The 16804-nt window shown below is 36.6% G+C and overlaps 1 protein-coding gene across 1 annotated transcript in view; it reads right to left on the bottom strand.

Annotated features, from left to right (window-relative positions):
• LOC123311532 overlaps window positions 1–13407 on the bottom strand; it is a 91528-nt gene extending 78121 nt beyond the window's left edge. Inside the window, exon 1 of the mRNA XM_044895564.1 lies at window positions 13074–13407. Coding sequence (XP_044751499.1) covers window positions 13074–13287 — 214 coding nt within the window. The 5' untranslated portion in view covers window positions 13288–13407. The remainder of the gene's footprint in view (window positions 1–13073) is intronic.
• Window positions 13408–16804: the final 3397 nt, after the last annotated feature.

The raw sequence follows: 16804 nt of genomic DNA, 5'->3' as shown, positions 1-16804 counted from the left end.
GGTTTCGTGTTGGAAAGACCAAGGCTTGGTGGGCGACGAAAAACAACACCTGCTCAGGATCGTTTCATTATCGTTTCGGCGAGAAGAAACCCTACATCTACGTGTAGAATGCTACGGAATACTCTTCAAAATGCAGATGGGGTCCAAGTTTCCATCGAAACCATGAGACGACGTTTGAGAGAGGTGAACCTAGGTTCTAGACGTCCATTAAGAGGAGTTCCATTAACACGTGACCATTAGCGTCAAAGACTGGAATGGGCAAGGCAACATATCAATTGGAACGATCAATGGAGTAGTGTCCTTTTCACTGATGAATCCAAATATGGACGATTTTCCAATTCTCGACGAATAGGGGTATGGACAATCCCACTCATACCCCGTAATCGTCGCTATGTCCAAGAAGTCCATCCATTCCGAGGGGGTAGTGTTATGGTATGGGCCGGGATATGTTTCAACGGGCGCACAGATCTACACATTTGTCCTGGGAATATGACCGCCTTACACTATAGGGAGAATGTCATTGACAATGTTGTGCCAAATTTTCACGCTGCTATTGGTGAAACTTTTCAATTTCTAGACGATAACGCTAGTCCGCATCGTGCAGCCATAGTTGAGAATGCGCACGAGGAGCTTGGTATTCCACATTTACCAATACCTCCGCACTCACCAGATTTGAATTGCATAGATCATGTATGGCAAATGCTCCAAAGAAGATTAGATAATCATCAACCTACCCCAGAATCCTTAAATGATCTGAGAGAGCTTCTGCCCCATTTGTGGAACCAAATTCCTCAAGAAATGTTCAACAACCTCGTGTGTAGTATGCAAAGAAGATGTCAAGCTGTTATTGATGCCCGTGGAGACATACATTGTATTGATAGTCTTAAAATGCTTGAATTCTCTGGAAATAAAATTACGCTATTTTACTCGATTTTTCTAAACCAGCCTGTATACGCTGCAGACCTACAGGCTAAAATTAATTTGCAACTTGAAATCATATTAATATGAATTTTCATCACAAAAATCTTATTTTAACTATATTTGTTTGCAATTTAAGTCAATATCCCTAACTCATGTGGAGCAGTTATTTCAAACTGTACAGTTTTAATTGAAATTCCTCCTGAGGCATCGAACCAAAGCTGGACAATGTTAAGGTTTCACTTACTCCATAATACTGGCACTTATTTAGATCAGATTGACGTATAACGGCGTCTCGGTAGCCTCAACCTTAAAAAATAGCTACCTGAGCTAGTAAATTTCCAACGGGCCACATCCAGCATGTGGAGAAAATTCGATTCCGATAAAGAATAGACATAGCGTCCATCCTCGGGATAACGTATTTCCTTAACAATGAGGGGTGGAAGCAAGGGGTAACGAAGATTACCAGACGCTTCTGCCTCAAGATTTATAATCCAAATAGGGGTACCTTCGTTTAAACTGGAGTACGCAATGCTGTGCGCGCTTTGTATTGGAATTTGGTTACGTCGATGCATATGTGTGATTTATTTACATTCGTTATGGGGATGGGGTTGATCGGAAATCCCAATCGGGCTATCGGGAAGTTCACATGGAGATTAGATGTTGGGATCCCCGGGGAGATGTATTATGTTCGAAGGATCGGTGTGAGAGTTGGTCTGCGTTGTTCAATTTTTGGAACAGCAATTTTTGTTCAGATTCCAAGAGAACATTAGCTTAAATCTCGAAGAAGATTGAATTTGAAATTTTCTTGGTAATTCATTACCCACCTATATATCTTGTGGATTGGTATCCTTAAAACTTCCAATGAACATCTTGAAAAAATATCGATAAAAATGAGAAACGAGGCACATAATGAAAGTACACAGAGAAAATCTTTGGCAAATTGGATTAACTTGAACCCATCTCAAAAACTATTGAATTCGGATATGTGGGATATTTCAGAGAATTTTCATATTTCTTTGAATATAATCGATATGAAAATTTGCGTTTCTACTGGAATTCATTAAGTTTTCGTTCACATTGTTAAAATTGTCATTAAATCGACTAAATGGACTCTCTAAAGGTGCCATAAAAAACCGTTTGAAATGAGAAATAAGTGTGCTGTTCTTCCAAAACTTCTGATGGACGGTTGTCTACGTCAGTCACACTGTATATTTCAAGTACAAAACGGTAATTTTCCGGGAACCATTTTTCTGACAACGCTGATTTTTTTATATCTCAACGATATGAATGCATTGTTGTTAAGTTAACATGCAACATATTTTATACAAACGAGCACAATTGCATAATCTCGTTTTAACTATTTGACAGAGTGACTCTTTGACTCGTACAAATATTTCAACAGTAGATTCTTGAGGTCAAAAAAAAATTTTTTTTTTCACACCATTTTTTTTATTCGGCCCTGATAAAAAGATATAGCCATACTAAGTTTTTATAATGAGCTATGCCACCCCTGGAGAAACAAAATTCCTTTAGGAATAACAAGCTGCATCTATGACATTACACATCTGTGGATCCCTTAAACAGGGTTGTATTCAGCAAAAATACCCAATTTTCCGAATATCACAGATATTTTCATTTTTGAACATCAAATTACTCGAAAACGCCGCATTATACGAGAAAATATGAAGAATAATTTTATTTTACAAAACGTTCAAATATTAATTAGATAGCGTCCAACTTAGTTTCCCTAGGTACTTTCTTTGAATTTTTGGTATTTCTCTGGTATGTAATAGTCATAATGAGAAAACTGGAAGACGTGGGTGATATCTTGTGTTAGAAAAAGATTCAACAATTAAATGAAAAACTATATTCCGAAATTCATTTCATTCTATAAAACCGTTTGTGAAATAGAACTGAAAATGACATTTTGTTATGGTTTTTCAACAGCCTGTATCTTTTAAACCAAGCCGATTCGGAAAAAATGTTAAAAGAAAAAAGTGTTTCTTCTGACTTCAAAAATCTACTGTTGAAATATTTGTACGAGTGTAAGTCTCACAATGTATATGTAGAAATATGGCATAGGATTATGTGAATGATGAAAAAAACGAAAAAAAAATACCATAATAAAGTTGCTATCATTGCAACCTTTTGAAATTTTTATCTGAAGTGAAGGAGCAATAATTGAGAGGAAATTTCTATAACCTTTTCAGTAATGGTGTTTTATTTCAAAGAGAATAAAGAGAATATTTCATAAACCCAGCACTAAATTCAAGCCAGGAACTGCAAGGATCTATTTCTGAGACGAAGAGCCTTATTGGACGTTATATTAACGAAAAATGTACATTAATTTTTCGGAATTTTCATATATGAAGATGTGGATTTAAAGAATTCAGTCGACAACTTTAACGTTGACCGAAGATATAATATAGAACATAATTTATTGAGGAGCAAAAAAAAATATTTTTTTTTCTTATTATTACTTGTCTTGTTGTCATCTGATAAATTCTGAGCGATAGACGAATCAAATCGATCTGAAACCCTGCCGAAAATTATTTCATACGAATAATTACCATTTATATATCATCTAAAAAGACTACTTCCAAATTCACATGAATTACCCGAATTAATGAAAATTTTTTTTCGGGACCACCTTGTAAATCAAACCTGCCGACCGAACCTACCAAAAAAATTCTTCCATAACTGGGAGATTAATAACACCTAACAGTAATGGGTAATTATTTTCTAGACAATCAACCCCTATGGAACTTGTATAACGAATACCGCCACTCCCGTAGTTTTTGCGCCACGATCCCTTTTGATAACTCCAGTTTTTGCTGCTATATGCCGAGCAGCCAACCTCGACTAATTGTGTGCATCTTGATGCGGAAGGGTTCCGCTGGAGAATCATCTTCCGATTCAAAAACGAACGTTATACGGACAAAGGATGCTCTAGGTGATATGTCGTAAGGAAGGGGTTGAACATCGTATCTGTATCGTTAGGATGGGAAGAGGGAGATTTGGCGGTTTTTTGATCCACTGATAAATGGCAGGGCATGCTGAGAAATTGTTCAGTTACACTCGAACTTTTGGAATGTTGCTCATTTGATGGTAGTTCTATAGATTTATCGGCTAACAGATATTATGATAGATAATAATATTTCATTTAGTCCGTGAAGAAACTATCTGAAGTACTTTCACATTTATAAAAGCAGTCGGCTGGCCATGGAAATTTGACACATTCAAGTTATGGCGCTTGTCAAAACATTTTTGGGATTTAAATCAGCTCTTTGTTCTAGGTTAAAGTCTCGATGATTACGTATTTTATCACAATATCAATTTACTTTGGAAAATTTGAATTCGAAAAAGTGAGGAACATCATTAACCTTCATATAAACTAAATATTTTATTACTCAACATATTCTCCTCTTAATTGGATACATTTATTACAGCGAACCTGCAACGTCTCTAGACCTTTCAAAAACAATGCTTCTTCTTGCTCTGCAAATCATATCTCCACACCTTTTATTATCTCTTCGTTGGAAGAAAATTTACGACCTTTTACACATTTTTTCAGTTGAGGAAAGAGATGATAGTCGGATGGAGCCAAATCAGGTGAATGGGGGGTGTTCTAGTAATTCGAATCCTAAATCACGAATTTTTTGCATAGCAACATAAGATTTGTGTGCAGGGGCCTTATCCTACAAAAACAAAACACCTTTAGATAGCTTTCCGCGTCTTTTCTGTTGAATTTTTTCCCGTAGAGTGGTCAGTAATGTCGAATAGTAGTCTCCGGTTATTGTTCTACCCTTATCTAAAAAATCAATCATGATTACTCCATGGCAATCCCAAAAAACTGAGGCAAGAACTTTTTCAGCACATTTTTGGACACGAAACTTCTTAGGTCTTGGAGAACCAGAGTGTCGCCATTCCATCGATTGTTGCTTTGTTTCTGGATCGTAGAAATGTACACAAGCCTCATCCATAGTAACAATTCGGTTTAAGAAATCTACATCGGTTTCAAATCGAGCACAGATCGAACGCGATGCTTCAACCCTTGCACGCTTTTGGTCAACATTTGGGGATCCATTTTGCAGCAATTATTCTCATGTCCAAAGTGACTTGAACTATATGATGAAAGCGTTCGTATGAAATATTCAGTCCTTCAGATGTCCGTTTTAGCCCAATTCGACGGTCTGATAAAATCATGTCATGAACTGCATCCATATTTTCGGGGACTGACACAGAAACTGGCCTTCCCGATCGGTCATTATCTTCAATGGAAAATTTACCTCTTTTGAAGCTTGCAGTCCAATTTTTCACGGTCGCATACGAAGAACATTGATCACCAAGATTATTAAGCATAACTTCGTAAATCTGCTTACCTCTTAGCACTTTTAACTTTTAAATACAGGTACTTGATGATGGCTGGATTCTCCAATTTTTCGATTTTCACCATTTCGGTCTTCTTTCTTTTAATTTATTGCGTAACTCTGGTTTCCTTTTTTGACCTCAAACTTCACACTGACATTTCTAATGAGTTATTGTTCGTTGCTTGTTGCTATGGTAACGCAACATTTTTTTATGCATGGAACTGGTCTAGGCTAACTAGATATCAATACATCCTCGTATATGGGAAGTACAACAGATCAGTGTTTAAGTATATTGATTTTTCATGAAAGAATATTAAATTATTGACACATAACTGCAGGTCCTTGATAAGGGTTAATGTTGGTTATCCTCTCGTACTGATATTTGAAGACGTTACATCAGTTTCATTTGATATTTTCATCTTAACATTTGCTTTGTAAAAATTTTTGCAATAAAGTAATTTTGGCTGCAATTATTTCCTTTCGTTCATGAAATTTCGTATTTCTTATTTATTTCTATAATTCATTCATTTTAACATTTCGGAAAGTGATGTCCGTCTCCCTTCATGTTCCAAATTATGTGTGTCACAACAAAAGTGTTCATTTTTCAAATTATAATTCCAAATTTGTAGTTCTTGATGTTTTGAGAAACTAAAATGCTCAACTGCCACCATCTTTTTCGGTCTCTCAATAGAAGGAATGTTTTTGTCATTCCCTTCACTCACTATCTTGTGAGTGTGGAAATATGATAGCTAAAATATATGTCGATCACATTAAGATGAAACATATAATAATAGTTTACCAACCTTAATTCGTCCTAGTTACAAAAACTGAAAAAAATTATTTCACGGCCAACCGACTGCTTTTATAAATGTGAATAGAACATATTTATTCATTTCATCTTCGCCATCACTAAATATGCAATATTCCCTCTCACGAAACTGAGTCCCATCTGCATGCGTATCGCAGGATTTTCATACAAAGGGCTATCACATAAAAGACCGGGAATAAATTGCAGTGTGATATAAAAGATTTGCTTGACCAGTGGTCAGTTCGCCTTTAACCTCTGACGCGTGTTCGAGATTTATCCTCCTTTGAAGTCTCACACCCTTTCTCTTCGGTTCGTGTCACTAAAAAGAGCTCGTGCCTGAATGATGACCGGCAGAAACGAATGGAGATATCAACAAGATCGCATTCATTTCGGAGTAGTCGCCATTCAGTTTTATTCTATAGGATGAAAAAATTACAACTGGGCACATTTATAGGTTCGCATTGGAGCGCTTAACTCCTGAATAGTTTGGCAATGTTCCATTCGATTCATGAAACGATCATGAATATAACACCAAAAAGCACTAATTTATTACATATGCAGGTGATCGAATATCCAAAAAATGGATCGCAATTCAAAAATGGTAAACTCAGACAAAAGTGTCCATAAATTGCATATGGCTTACATCAACCATAAAGACCTACCTACTTAAATAATATAGTTCAACAAAAAAAAAAGAGAAACATGTAAGAATACTGAAAAGAACATTACAAGCCCTAATAATACAAATTAAAACAGTATGGAACACATTAACTACTTAAAATGTGGACAACAATCTGATCAGCATATTCTCTCTTTATATTTTTGAGAGTTTGTATGCTCTGGATGAGTATATCCATTTCATCCATGAATTTATTACAATGGAAGTGGTGTCTGCATTCTGCATTGTCTAAGGAGTAAATAAAAAGTTTCCAGACTCGTAAATCTTCTATTTGGGACATAAAATGTTATTCAAACACAAAACTAATTTCAATACATATTTCACTCCATCCTGATGATTGTAGCTGCGGAAATTGAACTGCTTTAAAATGACACTATAACCACATCAATAGTGTACGAGTATTATAAAAAAATTCCTGCGATGATAGTATTCAGAAGGTTTTAATTGAAAGAAAAAATTTGAGACAGGAACATTGATGTACTAAAAATGACAATTTTGGCCAGTTGTATATTTTCTGATGCCTTATGTTATGAAATTACTGTTGGGCTGTTTCTCATCAAGTCTATCCAGCAATTCTTTACCCTTGCCCGCAATACCATCCATCGTTCAATGAATAATCAAATATGTGCCGCTACAGTTGAAATGAATAATGACTAATAAAAAATCGTTTTTCCTGTACCTGGTCAATCGGAAGTGTCCGAATAGGGTGATGTGATTAGGGTGCCGTTAAATAGTAACGGTGGCGGAAGGGCAGAAGGGTAGCCTCTTCTCCAGATTCGGCAATTGTCATTTTTAGCGGGACAGTCGATAACCAACCCTTCTGGCCTCTGGCAGGACAAGGATGATAGCCCATTGTATGCTCTGCTTCACTTCGGAAGATCCCAGTGGACTGAGGTTCCCATGGACATCAAGATGGTCCTCTGGGATTCAGGTCAAAAAAAATGGAATGATGTAACGGTCGAAGGCCTACCTTCATGATGGCGATGCTCATCAAGGCAATCTGAACGAACAATAGCTTCAGGAAACTGAAGAGCACTCTCTCAATTCTGCACTACAAGAGAAGATTTCAGTGGACGATCCGACAAAGTATGAGATCATTTTCATGAAAACTGTTCGAGAAATTCGAAACAAATCTGTAATATCTGTAATAAGCTAATGAAATCAATCCAATATACAGGGTATCTGTAAATAAATGAGAAGGACATAGGGAGATGGTTCCTCGATGAAAATAAGCAGGGGTAGTTCCTATAATTTTTTTTCGATATCGACCTCCCTTCCAAGATACAGCCTTTGGAAGGCGATGACGAGTTGACAGTTTTTAATTTTTTTCACGGGTTCTCAAAAATACTGATTCATAAAACTATACATATTATGAAGCACTAGGCAGATGTAACTCACACAATTTTTTTAGATCTCCTAACTTCATTATTAGGGGTTGAAAATAACAACCCCTTATGATTTTCCTTCAAAACTGTTTTCGTGGGATAGATTTTCGAAAAATAAAATTCTCTTATGATTTCCCATTCAATTCTGAAGAAAAACAGTTTCTTGCAAAATTTCGATACAGTCGATACTTTTCTCGGAATACATAAAAACTTGCAGGCACTTCTGATCACTGTTCATTCCATTTCATCGTATAAGTGTTCCATAGAATGAGCTCCTCCCGTTAAAATACATGTTGTTATTTTCAACCCCTAATAATAAAGTTCTGAGATCTAAACAAATTGTGTGAGTAACATCTACTTAGTGCTTCATATTATGTATAGTTTTAGAAGTAGTGTTTTTTAGAACTCGTAAAAAAAATAATTAAAACTGTCAACTCGTCATCGCCTTCTAAAGGCTGTATCTTTGTTTAGGAAGTTTCCATATAGCTCCACTGCATTCCATTGAGGTACTTATAAATAAATCAGTCTGATATGAATAGGAAAAAGCTCTATTTTTTAAATTGGTGAGCTTGCTAAAACTTCGTGAGAAATATGTTGAATTTTACATTTATAATCGGGTAAACAAAATTAGGATGATTCTAATTGATAATATTTCAATTAAATGAAAGAACAAAATTTCAATATTGAGTTTCGAATAAATTTCGGACAACAAATGTCTTGCCATATTACATACTTGATACAATCATAAACATATATACTTAGCCATCGAGGAAGTATACATTATATAGATGAAACTAAGATTGATTTTTTCTCAGTTCTTCGAGTTATAAAACATTTGAAAAGGTAGGACACAAAACACATTCAAAACAAAAAACAAGAGATTACGAAGTAGGTACTTAGGTTCAAACAAAACCATAAAATCATTCCATATTTGAATATGTTAATATGATTACCCAACAGCTTATGATTTTTCAACAAAGATTCGCCACGAGCATCAAACAGAAGTTGACCACGTCAAAATTCTATGCTTAAGCCCATCATAAATATTTGCCAAACGTCCAAATGACCATCCGCATATGAGCACGCTCGATAATCATATTTCATAACCGTCAGGCTTAAGCGTATAACATGTCAAGGGTGTCGGCCACCCAATTATTATTATTGTGCATGTTTTATTCCCCAAATGAAATAACGACAATTTAATAAAGGCCAGTCAGAAAGAGCAACTTCGGAATTCACGTACGGCCAAAGGATTAGCCCTGGCCAAAACTTGCTCCCGTTGATAAATGACCTCTGGCCAGCCTGGATTATGCCTGGAGTGACAATCTAATAAGCAAGGAACCGATTTTCGAGTGGCTCCTCGAAAAGTGCGCCAGTTTTCATTTCCTGCAAGGGAATACCTACTGGAAATTCAGGATTTCCTTGCCTATTTCACCTTCTGCCACTTTATGTCTTTATAATACGTTCAGCATACTTGATTTCTGATGTAATGGGGTGTTCCAGTTAGCGACTTGTTTGCCGTTTGACATTTTCGACCAACAGGAAGTTTGAAAGCGATATGTTTACTGTTGAGTTGTTTCCGGTTGACGATCCGTTTATTCCCACGTATCTTTATTTTTTCTGTACATTGTTATGTACAAGGAGGTTTTTGAGGAAACTCTTTTTGTTTCATTTCTGGTTTCGCCCAAAGGAAGTTCTCATGAAGTAGACAGATCTTGGACTTTAGTTACTTCTTGTTTTAATCATTCACATGCTTCTTTCCACTTGAGTGAGAAATCATTGAATACTACTTGGAATATTTCAAGAATTTAAAGCCCTGCAAAGCAGGAGAGCACAGCTAGTCAGCCAATAAAATGTATTGTCTAAGTATCTCACGGTTGAACTTTCCTGATTTTTTTTATTCACTAACGTGACTTACAATTAAAGCTGCTTGTGGCATTGACGTTGATTGATGATGACTCAAAAATCCATTCAGAACTCATTTCGACTATTCCAATTTTCTGTGGAACTTTGTAACATAATATCCTCTAATTATAACGTTAGACACGTCGCATAAAACGAGTGAAGCCAACGTATAAATTCTTAGCGCGATAACACAGTGTCCCATTGAACGAGCTCTTAAACAAGCAATTCCAACAAAGCTGTTTTAATAACACAATGGGAGAAGTCTTCCCTCCGCTGAGTTATGTCCCGAAATCAGACAAATCAGTGAGAATATCAGGGAAGATCTCCCCGATTTTCTCATACGCAGCCCCAGTCCTACACGTCAGCCACGGTTATCTATCATCTTGTATGGGACCCCTATAATGTGAGGATTCTGCGATCTACCCTCCCCATGCTCGGACCTGTATGTATTCACATTTCTATACATTCACCTGATCTCAAAAACACCACCTAACGCAGCTTCGTAAATTGGGGTGGCTTCCGGTATTGTTACCGGAAACTGTTGTGAAAGGGAATTACCCTTTCGATTCGCAGATCGGATGGTACCATGTGCATCGGATGGAAGAGATGTGTGCAGTTCAATGGGAGGCCGAAGGAACGGAATCTTTTAATCTGTGGGAGAAAATGTTACCCTCTACGGAATGACAAGTTGATGGGCGTTGAAATTTAGCACCTTGTGTTTTGATTGTAGGTATCCGAATAGGAATGAGAAGTTCTCTTTCGAATTGGAATTCAGATATTAATATGCAAATGTTAATGCCCTATTATATTCAAGGTTATTCCAATATGTATATAACTGTATATTTCCGTTTAATCTCCTGACCCTAGATATCCAAAAATCATACTCAATACTAACGTAAAATCTTCTTCCAAAGATTGACATACCTCAAGTAACTTAGGCTACAATCAAGTCTAAATCTATCCCTTGTTCTAGTATAGAATTTCATATAGTTTTTCTAGTAGTATTCAGACGGTTCTTCTGTTGTTTCAAAAATTATTCTGCATTAACCAATCAGTAATATTTTTTACCGAGAATATTACAATATCTTTTCATTTCTGTTTCCATTCTAGACAAATTATTCAATTATTCAAAACCAAGTTGGGAGTGTGTTCAGTTTTCAATATTCTGACTTTTTTTATTGTCTTTGGATTTCAGGACTTCGAATTGTTTTATTGAAGGTAATTTCTGTCATTGATTGAGTAGCGGATTTTTACGATAAGCGCATATCATATTTTTTAATTTTAAATGTTCTTCGATGCTTTCGAATGTCAAGAATAATGAGAATAACTGTGTCTAGGAAATCGTTAATAAGTGGAGAATGGTTTTGTTTCACCAATTTATTGAAGGCCGACAGAACAGAGGGTTTGGCTGCAAAACATAAAGATCCAAGTAGTTAAATCATATTATTATTTGTTTAGGCCACAGCTGCTTCACTTTACCATCTATTCTATCAAATAAAGGATGATGATGAAAGACCACGGGCTCATATTTTACATAAACATACTCTGAAAATTTCTACCAAGTGCATTCGTCTTGGTGTGTTTATTGCAATAGAATGAAGGTTTTCTGCTCTCGATCATTCTGATAAAATTCACGATGAAAACTTATTTTTTAGCGCTTTTGAAATCCTACATGAGAAAAAAATAGGAAAAGGTGATATGAATAAGAAGAAATTATTCCAAAGTTTTCAAACTAGTAAGCAAAGCTCCTTTATCGTTCAAAATATTCAAAAAGCGAAGACAGACAAGACGAGAAATCGAGACTCTCGAAAACAAGACTCTTGTGGGCATCACTAGTGGACCTCTTCATTTTAGTTGTAATTCAGAAATATTCAGTGGAAATTGATTTTAGGTTGGTCAAGTTTATTTCAGAAAAAATCAAATGTAATTCAGATCAGTCAATTCAATTCAAGAAATGGTCATTTTAAATTCAGTTCAGACACATTTCTTCCACAAAGCGTCCATGTTAATTCAGATCAGTCAGATTCATTTCAGAAATCGAGAATTGTATATCAGAAAATATCAATAATTGTAATTCAGAAAGAAATCAATTGAAATAAGAATGCGTTAACAGATACTGCTGAAGATAAAAATAATTCAGTCGTGAAGGTTAAGTTGCCTGACTCGAGTTTGTCAGGCGGTTTTTGTCCCGATGGTTGGCGACGCCTTGCGGGCAGAAAACAAACTCTTCGACTGTCAATCACCAAAATTAATATAATTTGATCGGCAGACGCTCCGTGAATGAAATCATCTATGTTAAGTGAACCAGAGAGATACTGAACACCCTGGAGTGAAGTGCCTCTATCAGCTAGGTGATAGCCAAGAAGCTTGTACGGAAGGAAGGTTAGTTTTTCCTATTTCCCTTCCTTCGGAACCCCCTTCTTGGTATCAGACTAGTAGAGATTCGTCTCTAAGTTTCTTCTTCAGCCCGTTGGGGTAGTTTCCTAAACATTTGTTCCAAAACGTCGAAAATCACATTTCGGATGAATCCTCAAAGATCCACAAGACGTTAGGTCTAACAATTTGGCAGACCGGAGATTCTGTCCATAGACTGTCATTGCAGCCTTTTACGATATAATATTTCAACAACTTATAATAGAAATATGGTTCCAATAAAACCGTAATGATTTTGGGTTTGCTGCTTGATCATTTTAAAAAACACTGGACCCCTTCAGCAGTATCATTCCTCGAGTCACCCAGCAGACAAATATCTGCAATTATATGCATTATCACCGCGATCAGAGTGGCAGCCGTTTATCCCCCAATCACTGCCCCGATGAGGCGTCATTTAATTCCGAAACAATTTAATGAATACTTTCGAGATTCCACACCTCACTACACGTGATACCGGGACCAAACTCGCCCATCCGCGTATCTGCTAACAAGCGATACGCCCATTCAAACTCGGCCGAGTGTAAAAAACCTATTAAGCGGAGAGTTATTAAAGGTGCCACATATAACCTTACCCAACATAACAAATAAAAAATCCGCCAACAACAACGTCGTCGACGAAAGTGAAGCAGCGGGGCAAAAGGAAAAAACTGGAACTCCAGACGACGTGCAGCATCTCGGCGAAGGCCAAGGTCGAGTCGGATCTCCTCCGCTCCACGAGATGCACCGGTTCGGTTCACTGCCAAGGACAACTGCCGAAAATTCCGCGGGTCCGCGACTGGGGATCATTCTCACGCGAGCGAAGGATCTTGAGGCGACAGCCGTATTGTTCTAGAGGGTTATATCGCGTTCATTTCGAGCTGATATCCGGGGATGGGATGGGTTCGGTCTCGCGCTAACCTTCTTTCCAGAGACCTCCATCAGGCCAGGGTCTAGTCGACAACCTATTAGAGAGGACAAGTGAAGAAAACTTTGTCAAATCATACTATCGTCACAAAAAAATTATGCACATATACAGTGAGTTTTTGAAGCTGAAACTAAAAGCAGTTTCATCGAAAATAAACTATCACAAATTCACAAAATGACGTTCTTGTTTCTCGCATTTTTTGAGCCTTTATTGAGATTTACGATCTACTTTCAAAAGTATCAAGAAAATGTGATGTATGCGGAGTCTATAAGGAAATATTTAATATTTATACTTCATAATTATGATTAGCCAATTAGGTCGTTTGCCCAGGTCCTTTTTAACCTTCGAGAGTTGAATGGATCTTCTTTCAGTTAGTTGGCATGTCCTTCTAGCTTCTGGTGCTACAGTCTTTGGACGATTTGAATATTTGATGTTTTAGCGCAACTCCAGAATTGGATACCGTATGTCTATATTGGTTTGATGATTGCCTTGTAAATGAGTAACTTATTTTTCAGTTGATTGACAGAAAAAGGTCAGGTTTATAGTACAAAAACCACCCCTTAAAACAATGCCGACTAGTTTCGATTTTATTCTAAAATCATCCTCAGGGCTAGTTTCAGAATAAAATCGAAACCAGTCGGCATTGTTTTAAGGAGTGGTTTTTGTTCTATAAACCTGACCTTTTTCCTATTAATCACCTGAAGAATCTAATAATAAAAGTCTCAAATCTATACTTTTGAGTAACTTATTTTGAAGGTTCAATTTGGATCTCCTGCCTTTAATCCCAAAGCATATACATTTTTTGGATTTTCAGATTTGTTTCGTTTTTCTTAGCATTGATATGATGTCTTCAGTTGAAGCACTGGTTTAAATGTATACCGAGATACTTTACTTTGGTGTTCACTGGTATTTCCTTTTCAAATATTTCGACAGGGGACACGTGTTTCTTCATGTTGTAAACATTAGTTGTACTGATTTAGCCTCATTGATGCTGAGTCGTCATTTTCGATGCCACTGTCCAAGGTCATTCAGGAATTTTTGCAGATTTTTAGGAGCTGATTTCGTGATATGTAAGTGAGGCTACATACTTTGCAGAAGATGAGATGGTGGTGTCCCCACTTTCCGGTATGTCTGAAGTGGAGGTGATATATAGAAGTGGTTCCAATATACAGCCCTGTAGGACTCCGGATTTGACATTGGAAGAGGTGGATATTGCTTCTCCATATTTAGGAAAAAATGGCTGTCTGCTAAATATGGCTCCAGAAGCATGTAATATGGTTGTATGAGGAGTTTCTTATGTTTCTTTAGCGGTCCGTTGTGCTAAACCTTGTCGATTGCCTGGGATAAGCCAGGCTGAGAAGAATTTCTCTCTTCGAGACTTGTTGAGATGGTGTTTACAATGCTGTGAATTCGATGTGTTGTCAAGTGTTTCTCTCAAAAACCTAGTTGGCGCATGTCCATGTCATCTTTTAGCCTCTCCAGAAACAGCTTCCGAAATAGTTTACCCAAGATTGGTAGCAGACTTAAAGACCTACATATATTATTCCACTTTCTGTTCTGCTTTCCTGGCTTGGCTATCATATAACCCCATATGATGGGGAAATATGATATGCTCATCATTCTATTGAATACTTTTGTGAGATTTTTTGGGTAATTTTTTCAAAATTTTCGGCTTCATGAGCTCTTAGCTTCCCAGCTAAGCCTTCTAGTTCTTCAGTCTTATTATCTCACTGGCCACTTCTATTGGTGTGAAAGGCTTAATTGGTGGAGACAGCTGACATGGAATATCCAGAAAATATTCAATTTCTGCATCGCTGATGGTTCACTTCTATACTATCCATTCACTGACAGGAAAAGGCTTGACATACCAGTGACAAATTTTGAAAATAAGTTCGAAACTCACCAATAAGGTTGGTCCGAATAATCAACAAAAATTCTTCTCGAAGTTCTTCATTTTTCATGGAGTAGTTCCACTTTATACAAGTTTTCCAAATATCCCAAATTAATGAATTATTAACCAGATAGTCTCGGCGGTACAGGAACATTGAAAATGACAACTACATATCCAATTCGAAAAATTACAGAAAAGATGGGGTCAGTTAAAATATTGTCAAGACCGAACAATTAGACCATGAAATTTCGAAATTTATTACTAGAAAAATTGCTATTTTAGCATATGTATCACATTTAGATTTACGATGATTTTTCTGGATTATGCGCGTGACGAAGTTCATTCAGAGAATTATTTTTAGAATATCGAAAAATGATTTTATTTCCTCCTTCAAATAAGAATAAGTTTCGAAGTATGTTGTTTACTTTCGAACATATAGCTTTTATTACAGTTATGAAGATATAACTATTTTATACGGGGAAAACCTTACAAAATTTCAAATATAAAATTGTGCCTCCCTCCAAACCACTCCTGGCACCACCACTGGAATGTGAAAAAGTAAAGAATTTCAATTCCCATAAATTTTCCCTCTATACAAGATGATTGCTTGCATGTTGAAAAACGAAAAAGTTGACTGGGCATAATTTAAACCATCCCAAAAAATATTGGTAGACTTGGACATTACTTTCATTAGTTCGATAAGAATGTCAGTTTTCATGTTTCAGTTTTTGTACTTTGTCTCTTTTCCCTTATTCCCACGAATAAATCAAACGTTCCCATTGAAAGAGTTATAGAAATTTCTTTCAATAATTCTGCCTGTCGAAACCTTGAAGCTGTTCAATGACTTTCCATTATGATGCATCATATTTCTTCCAATGATGCACAGCTTTGAAAAATCCATTGTGCAGACCGATATTCACGAAATTATTCGGGACCAGTTCGAGAATACTAGTCGGTCAGGTCGATCAATCAATCCCACATCTGTTCCGATTTCGCACTAATCCAGACGTACAAAAAAATAAATAAATTGTGAGAGTTCAAGGACCACAATTCGAAAATAATTTTTCAATAACCAATAATGGCCGAGCGTGCAAGCCGGACGATAAAACTCGTTAAGATTCTTCAACAAAGTTCAAACTCCTAACAGAATGAGAAAACGTGAAAAAAAACAACCGAAAACCTTGAGACGTTCACGAAAACTGCCCGGGCCAAATACTGACTATATAGCGATGCAATTTCATGGGCCATACAAAGATCATAGACTGCAATCCTAGTATACACGATTCAAGGGTATAAACTGGAAGGTCACCTGGTTTTTTTTCTCGATAAAATATAGCAGTCTTGATGAAGACTCGGAGCATTTTTCACTCTCCAATTGTTTGCAAATTATCTCTGATGCGTGTTGCATTTTTGGCTGTTTATTGGTATGCATAGAGGCATTCATTGAGAGAGTATTTCTGGCACAAATAGATGGAACTCAGTATTTATGATCAGGAGATCTCGATAAA

The sequence above is a fragment of the Coccinella septempunctata genome, chromosome 4 (assembly GCF_907165205.1).
Source record: "Coccinella septempunctata chromosome 4, icCocSept1.1, whole genome shotgun sequence".
Lineage (NCBI taxonomy): Eukaryota > Metazoa > Arthropoda > Insecta > Coleoptera > Coccinellidae > Coccinella > Coccinella septempunctata.
This window is presented reverse-complemented; position numbering and strand designations above follow the sequence as displayed.